We start from the raw sequence: 19771 nt of genomic DNA on the forward strand, positions 1-19771 counted from the left end.
GGCGCCCCTCCCCCAGGCACGATGCGTGCATGAGTGTGTGTGCGTGTGTTGCGTGTGGTGGCGGCGGGTGAGGGGACGAGGGGAAAGGTGGGGGGAGTGGGACGACGGGGGCAACGGGTTAGGGTTTCTGGGGGGTAGTGGCCTTGTAGGCCAGAGATGGGGGGGCGGCTGGGCCGGCCGGTCGGCCAGCTGGGCCGGGGCCCAACGGGAGGGGAGGTTTTCTCCCCTTTTTGTTTTCTTCTCTGGTTTTGTGTTTTCTCTTTTTCTTTTAGTTTTTCTTCTTTTTTTTATATATATCGATTCGCATTAAGTAGAGCCATCAGTTGATTTTTGTAAAAAGTGTAACTTGCCTCATAACTCAAATTGCATTGAATGGCACTGCCACAAAAAGTTTTACTCCAGAATAAATTAGTTTAATATTTTATAAAATTACCAAAGGCATTTTATTAATTGTTTTGCTGCTGTTTTATCCACTTATAGTATTTAAACATTTTATGAAAGTGTGGTTCCTCCACCGTAGTTACTTCTGCACCGTTGGGCACAACCCGAACAATTTTAGTGTTAAAGTTCGAAAATCTTGATGTTTGCCTTTTATTAAATTTTGAATTTGAATTGGTTTTTGAACTAACGCGGGATTATCAACAATAACTGCGGTGACGTGGCATCATTAACGGGGGATTACTGTAGCTAAATACCCGGGCGTCACAAAGAAGAAGCAGACGAAGAACTCCAAACAAGAAAGCATCACACTCGCGTCAGATCATCGCATTACCTGTACCTACAACTGTTGTTGTAGTAAGTTGTGAACCACGAGGACTCAGCAATCCCATTACCATGGGTATTAAGACTAGCAAAGCTTAATGGGTATGGAATGGATAAGTGGTGAGGTTGCCACAAGCGTCTAAGCAATGTATGGTGGCTAACTTGTGAGTACAAGAATAAGATGAGAAGCTACACAAACGGTCTCAAACTAGTAATGATCAAGAAGTGATCCTGAACTACTTACATTCAAACATAACCCCACCATGTTATCTTCTTGAACTTACCCGAAAAGAGACCATCACGGTTACATATGTGGTTGGTGTATTTTAATTCAAATCTGGTGTCAAGTTTTCTACAACCGGATATTAAAAACTCCCATCTGCCACATAACCGCGGGCATGGCTCTCGAAAGTTTAAACCCTGCAGGGGAAGCAGAGGCCGACAACGAGGTAGGAGGTCATAGCGGCGGTGCTCTTCCCGGCCAAATGGCGCCTGATCCGGCGGGAACGAAGCGAGGGCGAACGGACCCACGAAGGAGGAGACGAGGCAGGGGCTTGAGGCGACAAGCTTGAAGGAGGCTGTTGTTGCCTGAAGAAAAGACAAAGAGAATTCAGAGAAGAAAGAGGCGGCAAGGGAGATGCCAGGGGCGCGACGTGAGGGAAAAGAAACGGGACATGGAGGCGCGGCAGAGGATCTCACCAACGACTCTGGTCAGCACGAGGATGTCCAGCGAGGGAAGGACGTCCCACGGCGGAGCTTCGTCCGGTTCCCTGGAGGAGAGAGAGAGAGGGAGAGAGAGAGAGAGAGAGAGAGAGAGAGAGGATGAGGCAGGGAGACAGCAAGGAGAAAGAGGAGAGGGAGCAGAGACGGGTGGCGACTCATTTACTCGTCGGCAGCAGCTAAACGGAGGCGGCCGGACCTGGGGGTCAAGGTCACCGGCGGGCTGGCTCTCCGGAACGACATGGTGATGAGGCCATCCATGGCTTCTGGTACGGCAGGGCAGAGGAGTTGGATCGGGGCTCCTTTCCCCCGATCGAGAGCTCGGCTGAGGAGAGATGGGGCCCGATGGAAGGGGATCGGGTGCAGCGAGGCTGGGGTGCTGCGGGAGGATTTCGATGGAGAGGCGGAGTGGAAGAGAGGTGGCTGGCTCGGGTTGGTGTGGTGGTGAAAACGAGAGGATGGATTTGGTTCGAGCGATGGGGATCCCGAGGTGGGAGATGAGTGAGGCGGCGGCAGCGGCAGGGACAAACTCCCTAGAAGTTAGGGGTTGCCAAATTAGGTGTGGTTTGGTCTATCTATAGCGAAACAAAGGTGTTTTGGATCATACGATCAAGATCGGATGGCTATGGGTCCACGCGTAGTCACATGAAGAAACGAAAGATGCAGGGGGTTGTCCGGGGTTGATCCAGACCCACCCGTGACGACTGTACGGTTCGGGTCCGGGGAAGTTCGGACGCGCACGCGAGGGGTCTGTGCACTCTGCAGAGAGATTATGCAGCCAGACAAGAGGGACTCGAAAAACACGGTTGGTCTCGGAATGGTCAACGAAGGCAAGGGGGGGGGGACGCGGCAACTACGAACAGGTGCAAGTTTTATGAAAACATGTGGATGGAATGCTCATGATGACATGATGAAATGCAACAAGCAAAAATAATAAAACACACGACGACGACGAGAAACATGGAAGGCGCCTGGAGCGTCGGTCTCGGGGAGTCACAGGTGGAGCCCCTCATCAAGAAATATCTGGTTTCTCATTTAAAAAATTATGAGTATCATGTTTATCTTGGTACTCATACTAAAATGAATGTATGCATCCCTAGTTGATGCAGAGGCCGGGAAGTGAAAATCTCTCCCATTTTTAGCAAAGAGAGCCTTGGTTCGGTGGTTGGACATGCGGTTGGGCAGCCTAACGACCGAAGTTTAATTCCTAAAATTAACAGGTGATGCACACGGGTTTCCTCTCATTTATTGAGGATCAAGCTTGGTCTATGGTCGAACCACCCATCAAGAAATATCTTGATACTCATTTAAAAAATTCTAAGGACCATGTTTATCTTGATACTCATACTAAAATGGTTGTATGCATCCCTAGTTGGTGCAGAGGCCGGGATGTGAAAATCTCTCCCTTTTTTAAGAGCATATGCCTCACTATGATCGCTTTGACTATGTAGAAATGATTTTGTTTTTAATGACAAAAATGCTTCTCCTCTATAGGTGTTTTTTTCGTTGTACGCACTCGCTTCATACGTGGTCTATGCTACAACGAGCGAAGGTCAACCGCTGTTCAAGGCGGTGTGTACGCGGTTGGAGCAGGTGGATGCAGAGGATTTTACCTAACATGGGAGGCAGCATAACCTCCGGAACGGTCCACCTCACCTTTCGAAATAGGCATAGTGTCGGTATATAGGACTACTTTTGCCGATTTATCGTTTGTTTTTCTTCTGATTGTTAGACTTTTGAAGTTCGGTTGTGTGCATCCTAATTATACAGAGATTGGGTGTTGCTCATAATATTTTGTATCCACTGCATGCTACATTTTAAGTTAATAACATCGCCCTTTATTGAAAAAAATATGAAAGGCCACTCAAAGAGGGTTGTGTGGTTCCCCTAAAATCTATCTTTTTTTAGGGGAAGGCCTTCATGGCTAGCTTTATTAACTGATATCACGTGTGTTAATAAAGATAAAATAAAACGTGGAGGTGTATCCTACCACAACATCGGTGGATTATACCTCCCAAAACTAGCTAGCTCATGGGCAACCATGTTCGACTCCCTAGTACAATGATCAATAAGGACCTTCCCGAAATTGGCAAGTAGACTTCGACATTCATCGAGGATAGGTGCAGCCACTAACGAGTAACCCTTGTTTCTATTCAGTGCATCAATAGTCACGTTATCAGTTTGGACCACAACCTTCTCACACCCCTGACTCTGAAGGAGCAAAAGTCCTTGACGTAGCGCTTCCGATTCAGCAGTAACCACATCAGCTGCATGTTCCATTCGAGCAACGGCTGCTGCAATAAAGCCTCCCATATGATCATGAATGACAGCTCCACAAGAACCACTGTTATCATCATCAGAGGAAGAGGCATCCACGTTATTTGGAAACCAAACAATGGTTTCTTCCAATTATTTTGGTGAATATTTTTCTCTGTTTTCCCTAAGGTGCATACAAAGTTCAGAGATAGAGTGTGTATAGCCAAAGCTGTATGATCAGGCGTCTGTACTTGTTCTCCCTTTACTAACTCTCTTCTCTGCCACCATAGGTAGTAGCCAGTCGAAGCAATAATTTCCGGAATCTCAATCAGATCAGCATAAGTACGCTGGAACTTACTTTCACACAGGAGAAATTCCATCACTTTTGCACCAGAGCGATCCACCACAAGTGGTTGTTCTATTATTTCATGCAAACCTAGTTCCCTCCAAATCATGTTCGCCCGGCCACATGTAAATAAGGCGTGCTTGATATCCTCTGCACCTCCCTGGCACAACAGGCACTGACCACTACTGGCCACATGGCGATTTGCAAGTATGCAAAGGAAAGGAATTGTATTATGTAGACACCTCCACATGAATATCTTATTTTTTCCAGGCATTTTCAGGTTCTAAACTTTCTTCCAAACAGGGTGGTTCGGCAAACTGGAATGTCCCCGTTGCTCTCCAATTTTCCCCCAAATTGATCTTCCCATTCAACATAATACGCAGACCGTACACTGAAGGTACCACTTTTCGTAAAATGCCATGGAATAGTATCCTTCAACTCCTGATGTGCAAGATACGATCCGCGTCTAATACCCGTTGGTGTGTTGTCGCGTATTTTGACCTAGAACTGACTACTGGATCTTGCTGAGGCAGTGGTTAGTTGTTCCCTCCATGGGCTTATAATAATGTTTGTAAGACACTTGATTTTATTGATGGATGCAATGGAGTCGGGGTTTTTGAGCCCGTTTCCTCTAAACAAAACTGTGAAGACGGAACTTTTCACAGTAACTATAACTTTATAAAATCATCTACTCCAATTTTGTGCAGAATGGCAAGAGCTAGATCTGCTCCCTACTGACCAGGGGTAAAAAAATTAACTTTTCTCTCTGTCCCTCCAAAATAGAGTGCTCCAGTTTGTTGACTCCCTCTAACTATCTATATATCAATAAGATGAAAGCCGGGGGTAATCCTCCTTTTCAAAAAAAAAAATCTATATATCAATAAAATATATCCCTCCGTCCCAAATTACTTGTGACAAGACAATTTATTCGGGTCGGAGGTAATACTATTATGCAGTACACCAGTTTTTGTTGGCATGACTTGCCTTTTTCTTGTCGTTTCGTTGATAGCCATGTTACAAATCCAAATCTCGGCTTAGTAAATATAGTATGGCACTACTAGCAGTAGCAGGCTGTGCACATGGATATTTTGACGAAAAGTTAAACATTTTTATCAACTAGTACTAGTCTAACTTAACTCTCAGATGCAAAGGCAAAACATATGCGGGAAACAACTAGCTAAACACCCAAACCTCCTTCGCATCCAAACTGAAAGCCACAGGCCTTCACTTAGAGGGAAACAAAACAAACAAAGGTATCATTAAGCACAACATGGTGTTCATCTTTCTTCTCTATTACAACTTGGGTTTGCACAGCTTGCTGGACATGAAACCCTTCTATAAACTAAACAGAAATAATAATATATAAATTGTAAAATTCTTTCTCACGCATCCGAGATTCTAGAAAGAAAGGGAGAGCAAGGTGTCACCAATCACCAATGCCTGCATTGTGAACATGATGAGGGAACAGTGAGCTCCTCCACAAGAAATGGATCGAGGACAGCTTCGGATGGCTCATGTCGATTGTGAAATCCACCACCTGAAAACCCTGCTTTTTTTTCTTTTTTCCCTGCAAAAAAACAAAAGAAAACCCTGCTATTTTCTTTTTCACACTTTATTACACATATCCGAGCCACGCAAGACAATCTGCTCATCCTGCGCTTCAGCCTCCAAATATATGGGTTTCTCTCTACTACTAGTAGAGATGCCCACATTCAATCTTCGTTCTTGCGAGCCCGCTGAGGAGGCCTTCTTGCCGCCAAGCTTCTTGTGTCCCCCTTGCGCTTTGTGCCTCCGAGGAGACCAAGAGCAACTGCTTCCAGAGCTCTTACGGTGGGAGGCCGATTTCTGGTTCCCTGCCTCCGAGAGCTCGTCTCAACAGTTATATCATGTTTTCCGGCAGCATCCAAAACATCAGGAACTATCTCGTTATTCGAAATGGAAGGTGAATTGTCCTCATTTGTATTCACCACAGTTAGATCTTCATTTTTCTGCAAAAAATCATGATTGTCTGGCAAAGTCCCTCCCATGCTAGTCCTGGCTACTGCATCAAACTTTCCTTCTGATGACTTGTCCTCATTTGTATTCACCACATTCCGCTTCTCAAGCGATCTGCCGTTGGTACTAGGCTTCGCAACCTCTGTTATCTGTTCACATGGCTTCCCCTTCATGGAACAGTTTGCCAGTGTTCTGGTTTGGAAACTACCACCAAGATCAATAACAGTTGGCTTTGATGTAGTGGATAAAGGCTTCAGTTTCTTTTTCTCGAAATCAGCATCATCTGGTAAATAAAAGCTGTGTTGGCTGGTCTGGTCATTACTGTACCTAGCAAATCTTCTGCGCTTTGGAGATAAATACACTAGTCTCCCAGTTTTCCTTCCAAGGACAGAGCAGCATGTCAAGTCTGCTTTGTCACCATTACCACTAGAAATGCCTGAGTGCCGATCATCGGAAGAATGGCCATTAACTGGAAAGACAGATTGTGGTGCAGTCCCCATGGCTTCCAACAAATCCACCAGCGATTCTTTGGTTGTACTGTAAACTGATCCCATTTCAATGTCATTAACAGGAGCTGTCACTTGTCCATGACATTCCTGGTCATCTGACAAGTTACCATCATTATGTTGCTCCTGAGAGGAACTGTCACTTGACATATTATCTGAATCATCTGTAGATCCAAAGCTAATATTTGCATCAGCAGGTAAGCTTCTCAGAGCCCTCACTTTGAAGGGCGCTTCCCCTTGGACCAAGCTAGTATCAATTATAGTGAACATTGGAAGCTCCAGATCACTATCCAAAGGACCATCTTGGCCTGTTGCCCGGCCATTTATATCAACAGGTGCACCATTATCTATTCCATCTGTCTCTAGCTGAAGAAGAGTCGGGTCTGCTGCCACTTTTTTAAGGACGTCAGTGATAGAATCGAAATAGTGAGTTCCTTTAGTGAGCTTCCTTCTTGAGAATTTTTTGATAGCAGGCACCAAATATACAAGGCAATTCTTGGTTGTGCGGACGTCTTTTGGCTGCTCTGAGTGCCATCCTCTTGCAAGCAAACGGGGCCAAACAGCTTCCCAAAACAGATCATTTAATTTCACCTTACTTCTCCTGGAATCACCTGTTAAGGTGTTGACTATCTCTTCTCTAGCAAGCCTGGAACAATTTATGCCTTTAGGTGTGTTGGCGGAAACAGATAGACCTTTGTTTGTTTTGGATGTGTCCTGAACAAATCCAGTCAAATCATGCTTCCCTTTACCAATCCCAACGACCTCAACAAAAGTTTCTGCTCCAATGGTGGATTTCAGAGTGAAGACACATTCCTCTAAAGATGTTAGGTCAGAGCCCAAAGACCTTAAAACCTGAAATATGCAAAAGTAATTCAGCTCATATAGCCGTGATGTATGAAACAATATGCGATCATCGGTTAATTGGCAACACTTGGTTTGCGAAAAAAGATGACTGCACAATCATGATCAGCGAATCATGCTAATAAATTAGTGAAGCATCAAGCTGAAATTTGGCTGTTCTCTTGTGCTATTACAGCAGGCAACATATTTGCCTCAATATCTCAATCACCAAATTCATAGCAACACTAGTAGAATCTTATAATAACACGAAGGGATTCATTTTGCACCATTTCAGTATCCCTTGTGAAAGAGATTAAAATCCGTATTGTATCAAAATGCATACCTCAACTAACGAAGCATGAGCCTCCTTGGATATTTTCAATTTCAAACGAGATATAAGCTCCTGTTGTCGCCGACCAGTAAAAATGCTTCTCCCGAGAATGCATCTAGTAGTTCTTGTCCTTCTAAGGTGCGACCATCTTTTATATGCAGTTCCATTATAGAACCTCCCATAGTAGTAGCAGAGCACCTCCCCAACAGTCTTGCTCCCTATGAACTTGCTCACCAGGCTGAGATTTTTACCAAAAATGTGCAGCCCAAGAAGAAAGCATTCTTCCTCTAGACCAGTCCAAACGGAGGCAGATAAGCCATGCAGTGAAGCATTTTTTTTTGTTTCTCTTTGATGCACCATTGTCTTGTCAGTGAAGAGGTCACGGCTTTCTCGGGTGAAACACTGAACCGGTGTTTCATCACAAACTTGATTATTTGCAGAGTCAATTTGATCTACTGGTAGCACAGCATGAGGATCCAGATATGTCCAGTTAAGTTCACTTGTAATATCTTCCTTCTTGTTAACTTGACTTGGTGGATGGCTTCCCCATACAACTGGTATAGAAACACTAGGATAATCATACACATGTAACTTGCAACTGTGGAGTGAGCTGGCCATGAGATGACGTCGTTCATCGTCTGTGGCTAGGTTGGGGATTTCTGCCTGGTGCGCACTTCCTATGCATGGGGATACTGGTGAGTCATCATCCGAAGCTTGAGAAACTTCTACAGATAAATGGTGATCACCAATGTCTTCTAACTGAAGTGTTCCCATCTGCCAATATAGAAGAAAAAAAAGGTCAGTTGTCAAGGATCATCAAATTGATACAGTATAAATAAATTGATACAATAAGAAGTATTCATCGTCAGTATAAATAACTAAGTTGGTTGTGCATTTTTTTTAGAGAGAAGGCATACACCCAACTTTATAAATAAAGCCACAAGGCAGAGTCAAGCAACTGTAACAACCAACCCATCAAGAACAAGCAAACACAAAGTGGCCCCAAAGTATTAAGGAGATACATGGCATCCATGGAAACAAACGGCACGCAGGCCGGAAAGAGAGGGAACGCAAAACACCATCTAAGCAACCTGCTCCTGTCTGGATAAGGAAGACGCAGAGGCCCGCACTTTGGAAACCAGGAGATCAAAAGCATCATGGTCCTCCGCCCTAGTCAATGATCTCCAATAGATGGTAAACTTATTCCTAATCGTCCACAAAGACCAATAGATGGCTCCAAGCCCAACCCAGAATACTCTTTTGGTGACACCACTGAGAGACTTAGCCAGGGTCTGGAGATCAACAAAAGAAGAAGGGTCCCATGAGACATGGAGCCAAGATCTCACACAACTCCAGACCAGCTTGGCCAAAACACAATGAAAGAAAATATGATTCGTGTCCTCCAGCGCGCCACAAAGGGCACAAAACTCCGATCCCGGTCCATTCCGCTTACGAATCTGGTCTGCCGCAGGCAGGCGACCTCTGAAGGCTTGCCAGAGGAAGATTTTGATTTTCAGGAACACGGGCCCGCCAGACCTGAGAGAACCTGTTGGTGGGAGATCCACCGACAAGCCTGGAATAGAGAGACTTGACCGAAAAGCGACCTGAAGAAGTGTGGGGCCACACCACCGAGTCCAGAGTCTCTGAGAGCGTAGGGAAGAGAGCAGTGAGCCTTTGCCAGTCTTCGAACTCTTCAGGAGAAAGGGAACGCCGGAAAGCAAGGTCCCAATTGTTAGCCGAAAGCTCAGCAATGGAGATATCCGGGACAGGGCAATAAGAGAAAAGGGTGGGAAAACTCACGGAGAGCGGCGAGTCACCACACCACCAGTCAAGCCAGAAACGAACTGAAGAACCATCCCCGACAACAAACTTAACATTTTCCAGAAACAGAGGTCTAACTTTAAGCAAACCATTCCAAAATTGAGAGCCGCCGCGGGCCGGAGCAAACAGCGGACTGGTAAGAGGGAAATACTTAGCTTTGAGGATGGAAAACCAAAGAGTCCCAGCCCCAGAAGTCATGATCTTCCACCACCACTTAATTAAAAGGCATTTATTCATGATAGCGGTGTTGATAATGCCCAGCCCCCCAAGGCTTTTGGGCCTGCACATAAGCTTCCATCTGACGAATCTATATTTGCGCTTATTGTCAGCCGAATTCCAATAAAAAGCCCCTCTCTGTTTGTCGAAGCTGGCGTGGGTACCAGCCGAGAGAGAGTAGAATCCCATAAGAAACATAGGCAGGGAGGATAGGCAAGCGTTGATCAGAGCCACTTTGCATTGGTTGTGCATTTAGGAGCATGAAACAAAATGGCGCTCTGTATGAATAAGTGAAGTGAACACATGAAATTTTCATCCCTTTCAGAGCTCACATGCATATGTACATGCATGATATCTCTAGCATCTGAAATGTGCTATATGCAACAGTGAAGTACACGGCATTACTAATTCATTGCTTACTACAGCAAGCAACTGAAGCAGAAATAAATACTGCAACTAGGATGAACTGCATTGTACAGCCCTGGAGTAACCTTCGCGGCATCTCTCTCAGATAAGATTGATTAAAAAAAGGAGCTTTTTTGAAGTGGCTTATATGTTTTGAGCAGCATATAGCCAGACCAATTGACATCACATCAGAACTGACATCACCCAGCAGTTACTGCAACTTGCCGCACCAATTGCATTTGCACATTATCAGACAGGCAATGCTGGTGATGTTTAAGATTTATCGTGTTCACAGTTGTGAATCACAATGCTTTGTAAAACAAGTAAAACTCTGTCATGACACATCGGATCTCCCAGATAATCATTTGTCCGAATTAAACACTGCACCATAACTAGGACGTATGTATCACATCAGCCTGACGATAATAGGCTACCGAATTCACAAGCACTGCACCTAGGAGCAAGCCTACAAATCTGGAGAGTCAAACACAGCAAATCGAGTCATTTCCTAGAGCCCAAACCAAACCCATGAATCGCGTCCTGCAAATCTCAGGCACCACCCTGACCCACCCAATCCCATCAGGTAGGACGACGGGGTCGGAGCAAGTCACGGACAACCCAAACCTGGAGGCTGGAGCAGCCAAGGCAGGCACGGCGGCCGTACGAACCAAACCCCATGCCCTCGCCGAGCCGAACACGCTCGCACGCGGGCGCAGAGACGCAAACACCGTCCCGAAATCTAGAGATGACGTGATCATGGACGCAACCAGCACGGAGGAACCAGGAAGACGGCTACCGTAAGCGCAAGGCACGGCCGGGGAGCGCGACGCGCATCACCGAAACGCCAGCCACCAGCCGGCCGGGCAAGCAAAGAACGAATGTACTAACATGGGAGGAAAAGAGCCGAGGCAAGCAACGAACCTTGCGTCCCATGCAGGAGAGCCGCCGCCGCCGCCCCTACTGGACGAAGCTTCCGGCGGCAGGGGCCGACGATTCTCTTGGCTGGGAAAACGGGAAACAGAAGACGGTGACACGGAACGACGACCGGGGTGAAAGAATCTGGGTGGAGATGGCGGCGTGATTCAGAGGCCACGGCGCGGGCGGGTTGGACGAGCAGCGGAGGAGGGCATGCGCCGGGTTGCGGGGAGGAGGACGGCGCGTGAGGCTTTTGGGAGGGTGGTTTGTTCGCTCGCAGTCGAGGCGAGGAGAGGGGTGGAGGCGGAGATGGAGACGGGTAAGCAGGAAAACAGAGGGAGGGGGCGTCGGCCTTTAAAGACGAGAGAGCAGGACAAGGGCGGAGAGAGAAATTTGTGGTGTGTTGAGAACGCTCGCTCTCACGACGACGTCGTGCTGCTTGCTGCAGCCGCAAGCGCAATTTCCTTGAACTGCTCGCCGTTGGATGCCACTTTGGTTGGATCCACGCCGTAGGTTCATCTGACGTGCGTGCGTACACACCATCGGATCAAAGGTAAGAACCGTTTCTGTCGCCCCCGCCGGAAAGGGGATGTTTTGTTTAGCAGATGATGAAGATAATTAGTAATTGTTTATAAGAAATACACGTCCTACATTAGTCATGAGATATACATTCAGGGTTTGAGACCGCTGAAACAAAATCCGTTGAATCGGAAGTACTCCCTCCGTCCGGAAATACTTGTCGGGGAAATAGATGTATCTAGACGTATTTTAATTCTAGATACATCCAATTTTATTCATTGGTACGACAAGTATTTCCGGACGGAGGGAGTATGAAAGATGGGTGGGCGACGAATCCCTGAAAAAGTAGGGTCTTTTGCATTATTCATGAGATATATGCTATCGGTTCAAGACTAATGCCAAGATCTGTTGCACCGGATGTAAAAGGATGAATGTTTGTCGCACCCGCAAGAAAGGATCGTACACTGCTTATCGGACAGTCGAGACTTTATGATGTATTCATTATTGGTATGTGATATGCACAAAAATGCTAGACCTACGTAATTGTAGTACGTAAAGTTACGTTCTGGCCTGCCTCAACCAATCATCGCCCCCCCTGATTTTCACGGGGTGGGCCTGGGCCTTCTTAACTTTCAACCAAAACAGGCCAGGTCATCCTCTTCGTAAATTACGTAATAATATGTACCTGGTGTAGCAAAGCTCGTGATATGCATGTTGTATTAATCACGAGGTAGAAGAGGCGGGTTCGAGAGTGGCGCCAAGATCCATTGGATTGGAAGTAAGAGGTGGGGAGGTTTGTCGTGCATTGCTTATCGGATAGTCGACGCTTTATGATGTGTTTATTGTCGATATGCAATAGGTGTTTTCTGTTAGTCACAAGATATACAAAGTGGGTTTGAGGTTGGTGCCAATATCCATTGGATCGGAATTAAGAGGTATGGAGGTTTGTCGCACTCAAGGAAAAGGTTCATCCATTGCTTATCAGGAAATTAATATTTATTATGTATTATTTGTGGGACCAACTATGTGTTGTATATGAACCATGAGATATGCATGACCTTTCAACATTGGTGATAAGATGAGGGTATTACATGTCGTCGATCCAAAATTTATGATATGCTAATTGTTCACAAGAAATGGATATGCCTCATTAACCAGACAGAAAAAGATGCCTCTTGTAGGTTTCACAAATATGAAGTGTCAACTATTTTATTGGCTACATTAACAAAAAAATAATTGATAATAATAGTTATTAGATTAACATTGGGTGTAAGAAGAAAAGGAATATCAGACACGTCCCATCGCGTTTTTCTCTCGATCTCATGACATCATTTCTTGTTTATCTTATACATTGATTCATGTACTCCCTGATTTCTTCTTGGAAGAAATGTAAGGAAACTTGCATTTTCCAAATACTAGACTGCTGCTAAGATAATTCAAATGAGAAACCATATTACGGACTTCAAGCAAAATGATCATGAACACTGATACGTCTTCGTCGTATCTATAATTTTTTATTGTTCCATGTCAATATTCTACAACTTACATATATTTTTGGTAACATTTTGTATTATTTTTAGGACTAACATATTGATCTGGTGCCCAGTGTCAGTTCCTGTTTGTTGCATGTTTTTTGTTTTGCAGAATATCCATATCAAACGAAGTCCAAATGCGATAAAAATTACGCGGAATTATTTTGGAATATGTGTGATTTTGGGAAGCGGAATCAACGCGAGACGATGCCCGAGGGGCCCACAAGCTCAAGGTGTGTGCCCCCCTACTCAGGGTGCGCCTGGCAAGCTTGTGTCCACCCCGTAGGTCGGCTGGAGGTGTCCTTCGGCCGCAAGAAAGCTTATATCCAGATAAAAACCATGTTAAATTTTTAGCCCAGTCGGAGTTACGGATATCCGGATATTTAAGAAACGGTGAAAGGCTAGAAAATAGGAACGCGAAACAGAAGAGAAACAGAGAGATAGATCCAATCTCGGAGGGGCTCCCGCCCCTCCGCCATCTGCCATGGAGCAGAGGGGAAACCCTCCTTCCATCTAGGAGGGAGGTCAAGGAAGAAGAAGAAGAAGAAGGGGGCTCTCTCCCCCTCTCTCCCGGTGGCGCCGGAGTGCCGCCGGGGCAAGGGTCGTGACGACGATCTACACCAACAACCTTGCTAATGTCAACACCAACTCTATTCCATTACTAGGGAAAACCATAGTAGTAGCGCGGGTTTTGAGGCTAGCAGCAGCGCGGGTGGCCGCGCTACTAATAAGGTGCTACAGCTAACTTATAGTAGTAGCGCGGCCCTTACCCGTGCTACTACTGTTGACGATATCAGCAGCGCTTTTTATGAACGCGCTACTATTACCTAGCTGTAGCGATTTCGCAGTCCCTCGCTACTGCTATATCTTTCATCATTTTCCCCCCGTACCCTTTTCCCTTTCAGTTTCCCTTTTAGATACTAGATACTAGGTACTGCTAGTAGATATCAAATTCATAAACCATTACTGGGTAGTACTCCCTTCGTTCCAAATTACTCGTCGTGGTTTTAGTTCAAACCATGACGAGTAATTTGGAACGAAGGGAGTACTAGATAACAATTTCATGCATAGTCAACATGCATCCTCAAGCAGTACAAGGTCATATCAACGGCGATCATCATATGTAGTTCTAGATCATATCGACGACGATTATCATATGTAGTTCTAGATGATATAGCCACACACACATATGTAATTCTAGATGATATAGCCACACACACATATGTAGTTCTAGATGATATCGAAGACAATCATCATCCTCAAGCCTGGGCGGTTGGTGTTCCTGATAGTAATTAGGATGGCCTGTCCAACACGAAGATTCTTGCCATCGAGGAATTTCTTCCACCCAACCAAGTTTAAGTGTGTGTGACCGTCCGTGTCCACGCGGTAAGTACAGGTTGTGACGGAGCCCCTTGCAGTAAGTCGTAGTCCAGCTGAGCCTTCTTCATCATGCTCAATACCATAACTCACAGATATGCTCTTTGCCAATTTACGAATAAGAAAAACATATCAATTAATAAATAGCCTCGCAAATAAGTACATATGGATTATCTACACTATTAATAGTTTCCTTAGATTCTACACTAATAAGCATGTGATCAAACTCTACACTAAAACATATCATCGACTAGATTCCACACAACATACCATATCATTGGACTGTACACTAAGTATTTCATCGGATAATTTGCATTTGTAAGTATAACATACCATATCATGTCGATCAACCATGGTATTTGTCAGGCGGGTCACGAATGGCACCCCGACAAAGTCAGCACATGGCGGAATTATGTCCCACAGGTTGGACACCTCCTCCTCGCTCAACCTTGTTCTTTGAGCTACGATGGCTTCATGAAGTGGGTCCTCATCATCTTCATCGAGTGGGTCCTCATTATCTTCATCATCTTCATCATTTTCGTCATCTTCATCATCTTCCACCAGGTTGAGATAAATGACAGCCAGCTTGGGTCTTTCTGCTCGGAAGGAGAAGCCGGTCAACTCACCACCAGTAAGACGCATGCGAGCGAAGAAACATGCCCATCCATCTCCTCCAATCTGCGACATATTGCGTCCTTTCTCGACCTCCATAGTGTACGGCCCCCCAGGAGCCTCAAATGTCACAGTGTCTCCTATCAGCTTGTTGAATTTCAACCTCACATTGCATGGGACGATCTATGTAAAATAAGCAAAATGACACAATGCAGTAATGCCAACACTAAAAATAAAATAGTTATTACATTTCATCTAATTTCTTATCGCCGCATGACGAAAACTCGGCTGGAAGTAGATGCCGAATAGCTTGCCAGTTGTAAGGCTGCTGGCGCATCTTGACTTGCATACTCGGCATAGTGGTGGTGGTGGTGGTGCCATTTTTCCTAAAGCAATATGAGCAAAGGATTAACGATCCACTTCATAGGAAAGAAAAACAGTAGCATGTGACATTTTTGGTTCTTCCGCGAGAAGCAATTTGATGGACAGTTATAATCCTAAGATCTAGTAACATATTAGATGACAAGGTACCACCTACATTTTGCCAAAAAGTATCTTATTAAAAAAACAAAAGCAACTACGTACCTATCCATGTATAGAAAAAATAACAATAAAATGGTGCATACTAAATCAACTAAATGAACTAGCCTACTAAATCAACTAAATCAAAATGTTCTAAATCAACTAAATGAACTAGCCTACTAAATCAACTATCAAAATGTTCTAAATCAACTAAATCAACTAGCCTACTAAATCAACTAAATCAAAATGTTCTAAATCAACTAAATGAACTAGCCTACTAAATCAACTCAATCAAAATGTTCTAAATCAACTAAATCAACTAGCCTACTAAATCAACTAAATCATATCAACTAAATCAAAATGTTGCATATGAACTAGCCTACTAAATCAAAATGTAGCAGGCAGGAGGGATGAGGAGGGGCGACTCGAGGAGGGAGAAGAGAGTAGGACGGAGGAGGAAGGCAGAGCGAGGAGGGGCCGGCCGTCGGCCAGTGGAGGGAGGAAGGAGGAGGAAGGCGGAGCGAGGAGGGGCCGGCCAGCGGCGAGTGGAGAGGGAGGACGGAGGAGGAGGCCGGTACCGAGTCCAGCAAGGAGGAGGAGGTGACGGCGGCGCAGAGGGAGGAGGGGCGACAGGGGTGGACCGACGTGGGGGATTGAGAGGGGATCTAGTGAGTGTGTGACTATGAGTGGATCGGATAGAGGAGATGGGGGGTGGGAGATGGAATGGCTTAGCAGTAGCGCGCTATAGAGAAAGACGCTACTGCTAAGCTACCTAGCAGCAGCGCCTTTCACAAAGAAGCGCTATTGCTATGTGCCAGCATGTAAAAATAGACTTTGTTCAATATATCAAAAATACATTGATCATCAATGATCTTTTTGTGTACAATCTGATTTGTCAATATGAGTCCTTACCGGTTTAGGAACAGGTGAAGACTCATATTGCAGCCACAAATTCTACACATAGAGTTCAATGAAGACCAAGTGCTTGTCAAAGTTTGAGAAGTAACATATTTAAGGTGGTAGAAACTCTCTTCATGGAGCGAGGTGGGACTAAATTTTTGTAGTAAACTTAGCAGTAGCGCTTATTGGCTAAATGCGCTGCTACTATGCTACGTAGCAGTAGCGCCCATCATTATAACGCGTTGCTACTATAACTAGCCTTGCGGCAGCCTCGTGGGAATTATAGCAGTAGCGCGTCTTTGAGTGGGCGCGCTACTGCTATATTTGTTTCAGCAGCGAGTTACTCTTGAGCATGCTACTGCTAATTAGCAGCAGTGCCTTATTTTAAAGTGCGCTGCTGATAAGATTCTGTGTATATGCTTTTCCCTAGTAGTGTTCCCCTCTATGCAGCGGTGTAACACCTCTTCTCCCCGCTATAATCTCTACTTAAACATGGTGCTCAACACTATATATCATTATCCAATGATATGTGGATATCCTATGATGTTTGAGTAGATTCATTTTCCTATGGGTTGATTAACGATCATGATTGGTTTGAGTTGTATGTTTTATTATTGGTGCTGTCCTACGGTGCTCTTCGTGTCGTGCAAGCGTGAGGGATCCCCATTGTAGGGTGTTGTAATAAGTTCATGATTCTCTTACAATGGGTGGCTAGAGTGACATAAGCTTACACCCGAGTAAGGGGGTTGTTCCGTATGGCAGTAAAGAAGACTTGATACTTAATGCTATGGTTGGGTTTTACCTTAATGATCTTTAGTAGTTGCGGATGCTTGCTAGAGTTCCAGTCATAAGTGCATATGATCCAAGTAGAGAAAGTATGTTAGCTCATGCCTCTCCCTCATATAAAATTGCAATAATGATTACTGGTCTAGTTATCGATTGCCTAGGGACAAATAAATTTCTTGTGTTACAAAAAGCTCTCTACTAAACAGCTAACTTTATTATCTTGCGAATTACTGATAGTTTTATTCTTGCTAGGTACAACTAGTTTTATTCTTGCAAACCTGTCCTATCATCTACAAAATAGTTTTGTACTTGTTCTAGGTAAAGCGAACGTCAAGTGCGTGTAGAGTTGTATCGGTGGTCGATAGAACTTGAGAGAATAATTCTACCTTTAGCTTCTCGTTCAGTTTGAAACTCTTAGTTATCGAAAAAGGATATAGTTGATCCCCTATACTTGTGGGTTATCAAGATCTTTTTTTGGCGCCGTTGCCGGGGAGCAATAGCGTGGGGTGAATATTCTCGTGTCTGCTTGTTTGCTTTATCACTAAGTAGATTTTATTTTCTGTTCTAAGTTGTTTTATATCTTTAGTTATGGATATGGAACATGAAATACAAAAAAAATTGTACTTACAACTCTTGGAGATGGGAACCTCCTAAACTCTCGATGCTTGTTATGTGAAAAATATTAAACACTACTTCGATAATCCTGAGAAAATCCCATTCAACTTGATTAGGGGAGACATGCTGGAGCAACGTGAATACTTTAGGGATTACAGCTTGACTCAAAAAGGGAAACTCTTATGGGATCAAATTGACTATTTGCAATGGTATGCTTGGGATTTATGCTTGAGATATGATTATACTTGTTGCTCTAGGATGAAGGCTCGACACCTTCCATTTTCATGTGAATTCAATGATAAGGAAACCTTGGCTTCTTATCCTAATGGTATATATGATTACTATGATGTGGAACGAATAGAAGAATTTGTTGTTGCTTTTAAGGGTGCATATGAAATTGAATCTTTGTTTAAAAAAATATGAAGAGTGTGATGATGCTGTTTACAGACCCGAACTTTCACTATACTTAAATATTGCTATGAGAATTATAAATACAATGCCGATATTGATGAATTTATTGAGAAAGTCTCCATTGTCCAAGAAGAGACTAATATTTTGCAGGAAACTATGGAAGAAGAAATTGATGACACTGTGAGCTCATTAGATGAAAAAGATGAGGAGGAAAGCAAAGAACAAAAGGAGGAAGAGCGGACTGGCTACCCGTGCCCACCTTCTAATGGGAGTAACTCTTCAACTCATACATTGTTTAATTTTCCTTCATGCTTACCGAAGGATGAATTCTACGATGATTGCTATGATCCCTTGGATTCATTTGAAATATCCCTTTTTGATGAAATTGATGCTTGTTATGCATGTGGCCATGATGCCAATATGAATTATGCTTATGGAGATGAACTTTCTATAGTTCTATGTGTTAATAATGAAATTATTGCTATTGCACCCACACATGATGGTCCTATTATCTTCTTGAGTTCTCCCAACTACACTATATTGGAGAAGTTTGCGCTTATTAAGGATTATGTTGATGGGTTGCGTTTTACTACTACACATGATGATTTTGATAAATATAATATGCATGTGCTTGTTGCTCCTAATTACAATTATTATTAGAGAGAAATCACATCTCCACCTCTCTATGTTTCCAATACGATGAAATTGCAAGAAACCATTTATGTTATGTATTGGCCTTTACTATGTGTGAATGAATTGTTCTTTTATGACATGCCGATGCATAGAAGAGAGTTAGAGTTTGTTTTTGCATGATATATGTTGCTTTGTGCTCAAAAATACAAATCATTGTTAATTAAAATTGGCTTTGTTATACCTTGGGATCCAGGTGGATCAATTACTTAAGCACTTTATGTTGGAAATATGCCCTAGAGGCAATAATAAAAGCATTATTATTATATTTCCTTGTTCATGATAATTGTCTTTATTCATGCTATAATTGTGTTATCCGGAAATCGTAATACATGTGTGAATAACAGACACCAACATGTCCCTAGTGAGCCTCTAGTTGACTAGCTCGTTGATCAACAGATAGTCATGGTTTCCTGACTATGGACACTGGATGTCATTGATAACGAGATCACATCATTGGGAGAATGATGTGATGGACAAGACCCAATCCTAAACATAGCATAAGATCGTATAGTTCGTTTGCTAGAGTTTTCCAATGTCAAGTATCTTTTCCTTAGACCATGAGATCGTGTAACTCCCGGATACCGTAGGAGTGCTTTGGGTATGCCAAACGTCACAACGTAACTGGGTGACTATAAAGGTAGACTACGGGTATCTCCGAAAGTGTCTGTTGGGTGACATGGATCAAGACTGG

At 44.0% G+C, this 19771-nt stretch overlaps 1 protein-coding gene across 1 annotated transcript; it reads right to left on the reverse strand.

The window, feature by feature from the left end:
* Positions 1-5319: 5319 nt before the first annotated feature.
* Positions 5320-11415, reverse strand: LOC119296128. The gene is made up of 3 exons (XM_037574522.1): positions 11120-11415; positions 7769-8530; positions 5320-7437 (listed from the first exon to the last, which is right to left on the reverse strand). The coding sequence occupies exons 1-3, from the start codon at positions 11129-11131 to the stop codon at positions 5797-5799; spliced, it is 2415 nt and encodes an 804-aa protein (XP_037430419.1). The 5' UTR covers positions 11132-11415; the 3' UTR covers positions 5320-5796.
* Between the last annotated feature and the right edge of the window lie 8356 nt (positions 11416-19771).

Source organism: Triticum dicoccoides, chromosome 4B (genome assembly GCF_002162155.2).
Source record: "Triticum dicoccoides isolate Atlit2015 ecotype Zavitan chromosome 4B, WEW_v2.0, whole genome shotgun sequence".
In the NCBI taxonomy this organism is placed as follows: domain Eukaryota; kingdom Viridiplantae; phylum Streptophyta; class Magnoliopsida; order Poales; family Poaceae; genus Triticum; species Triticum dicoccoides.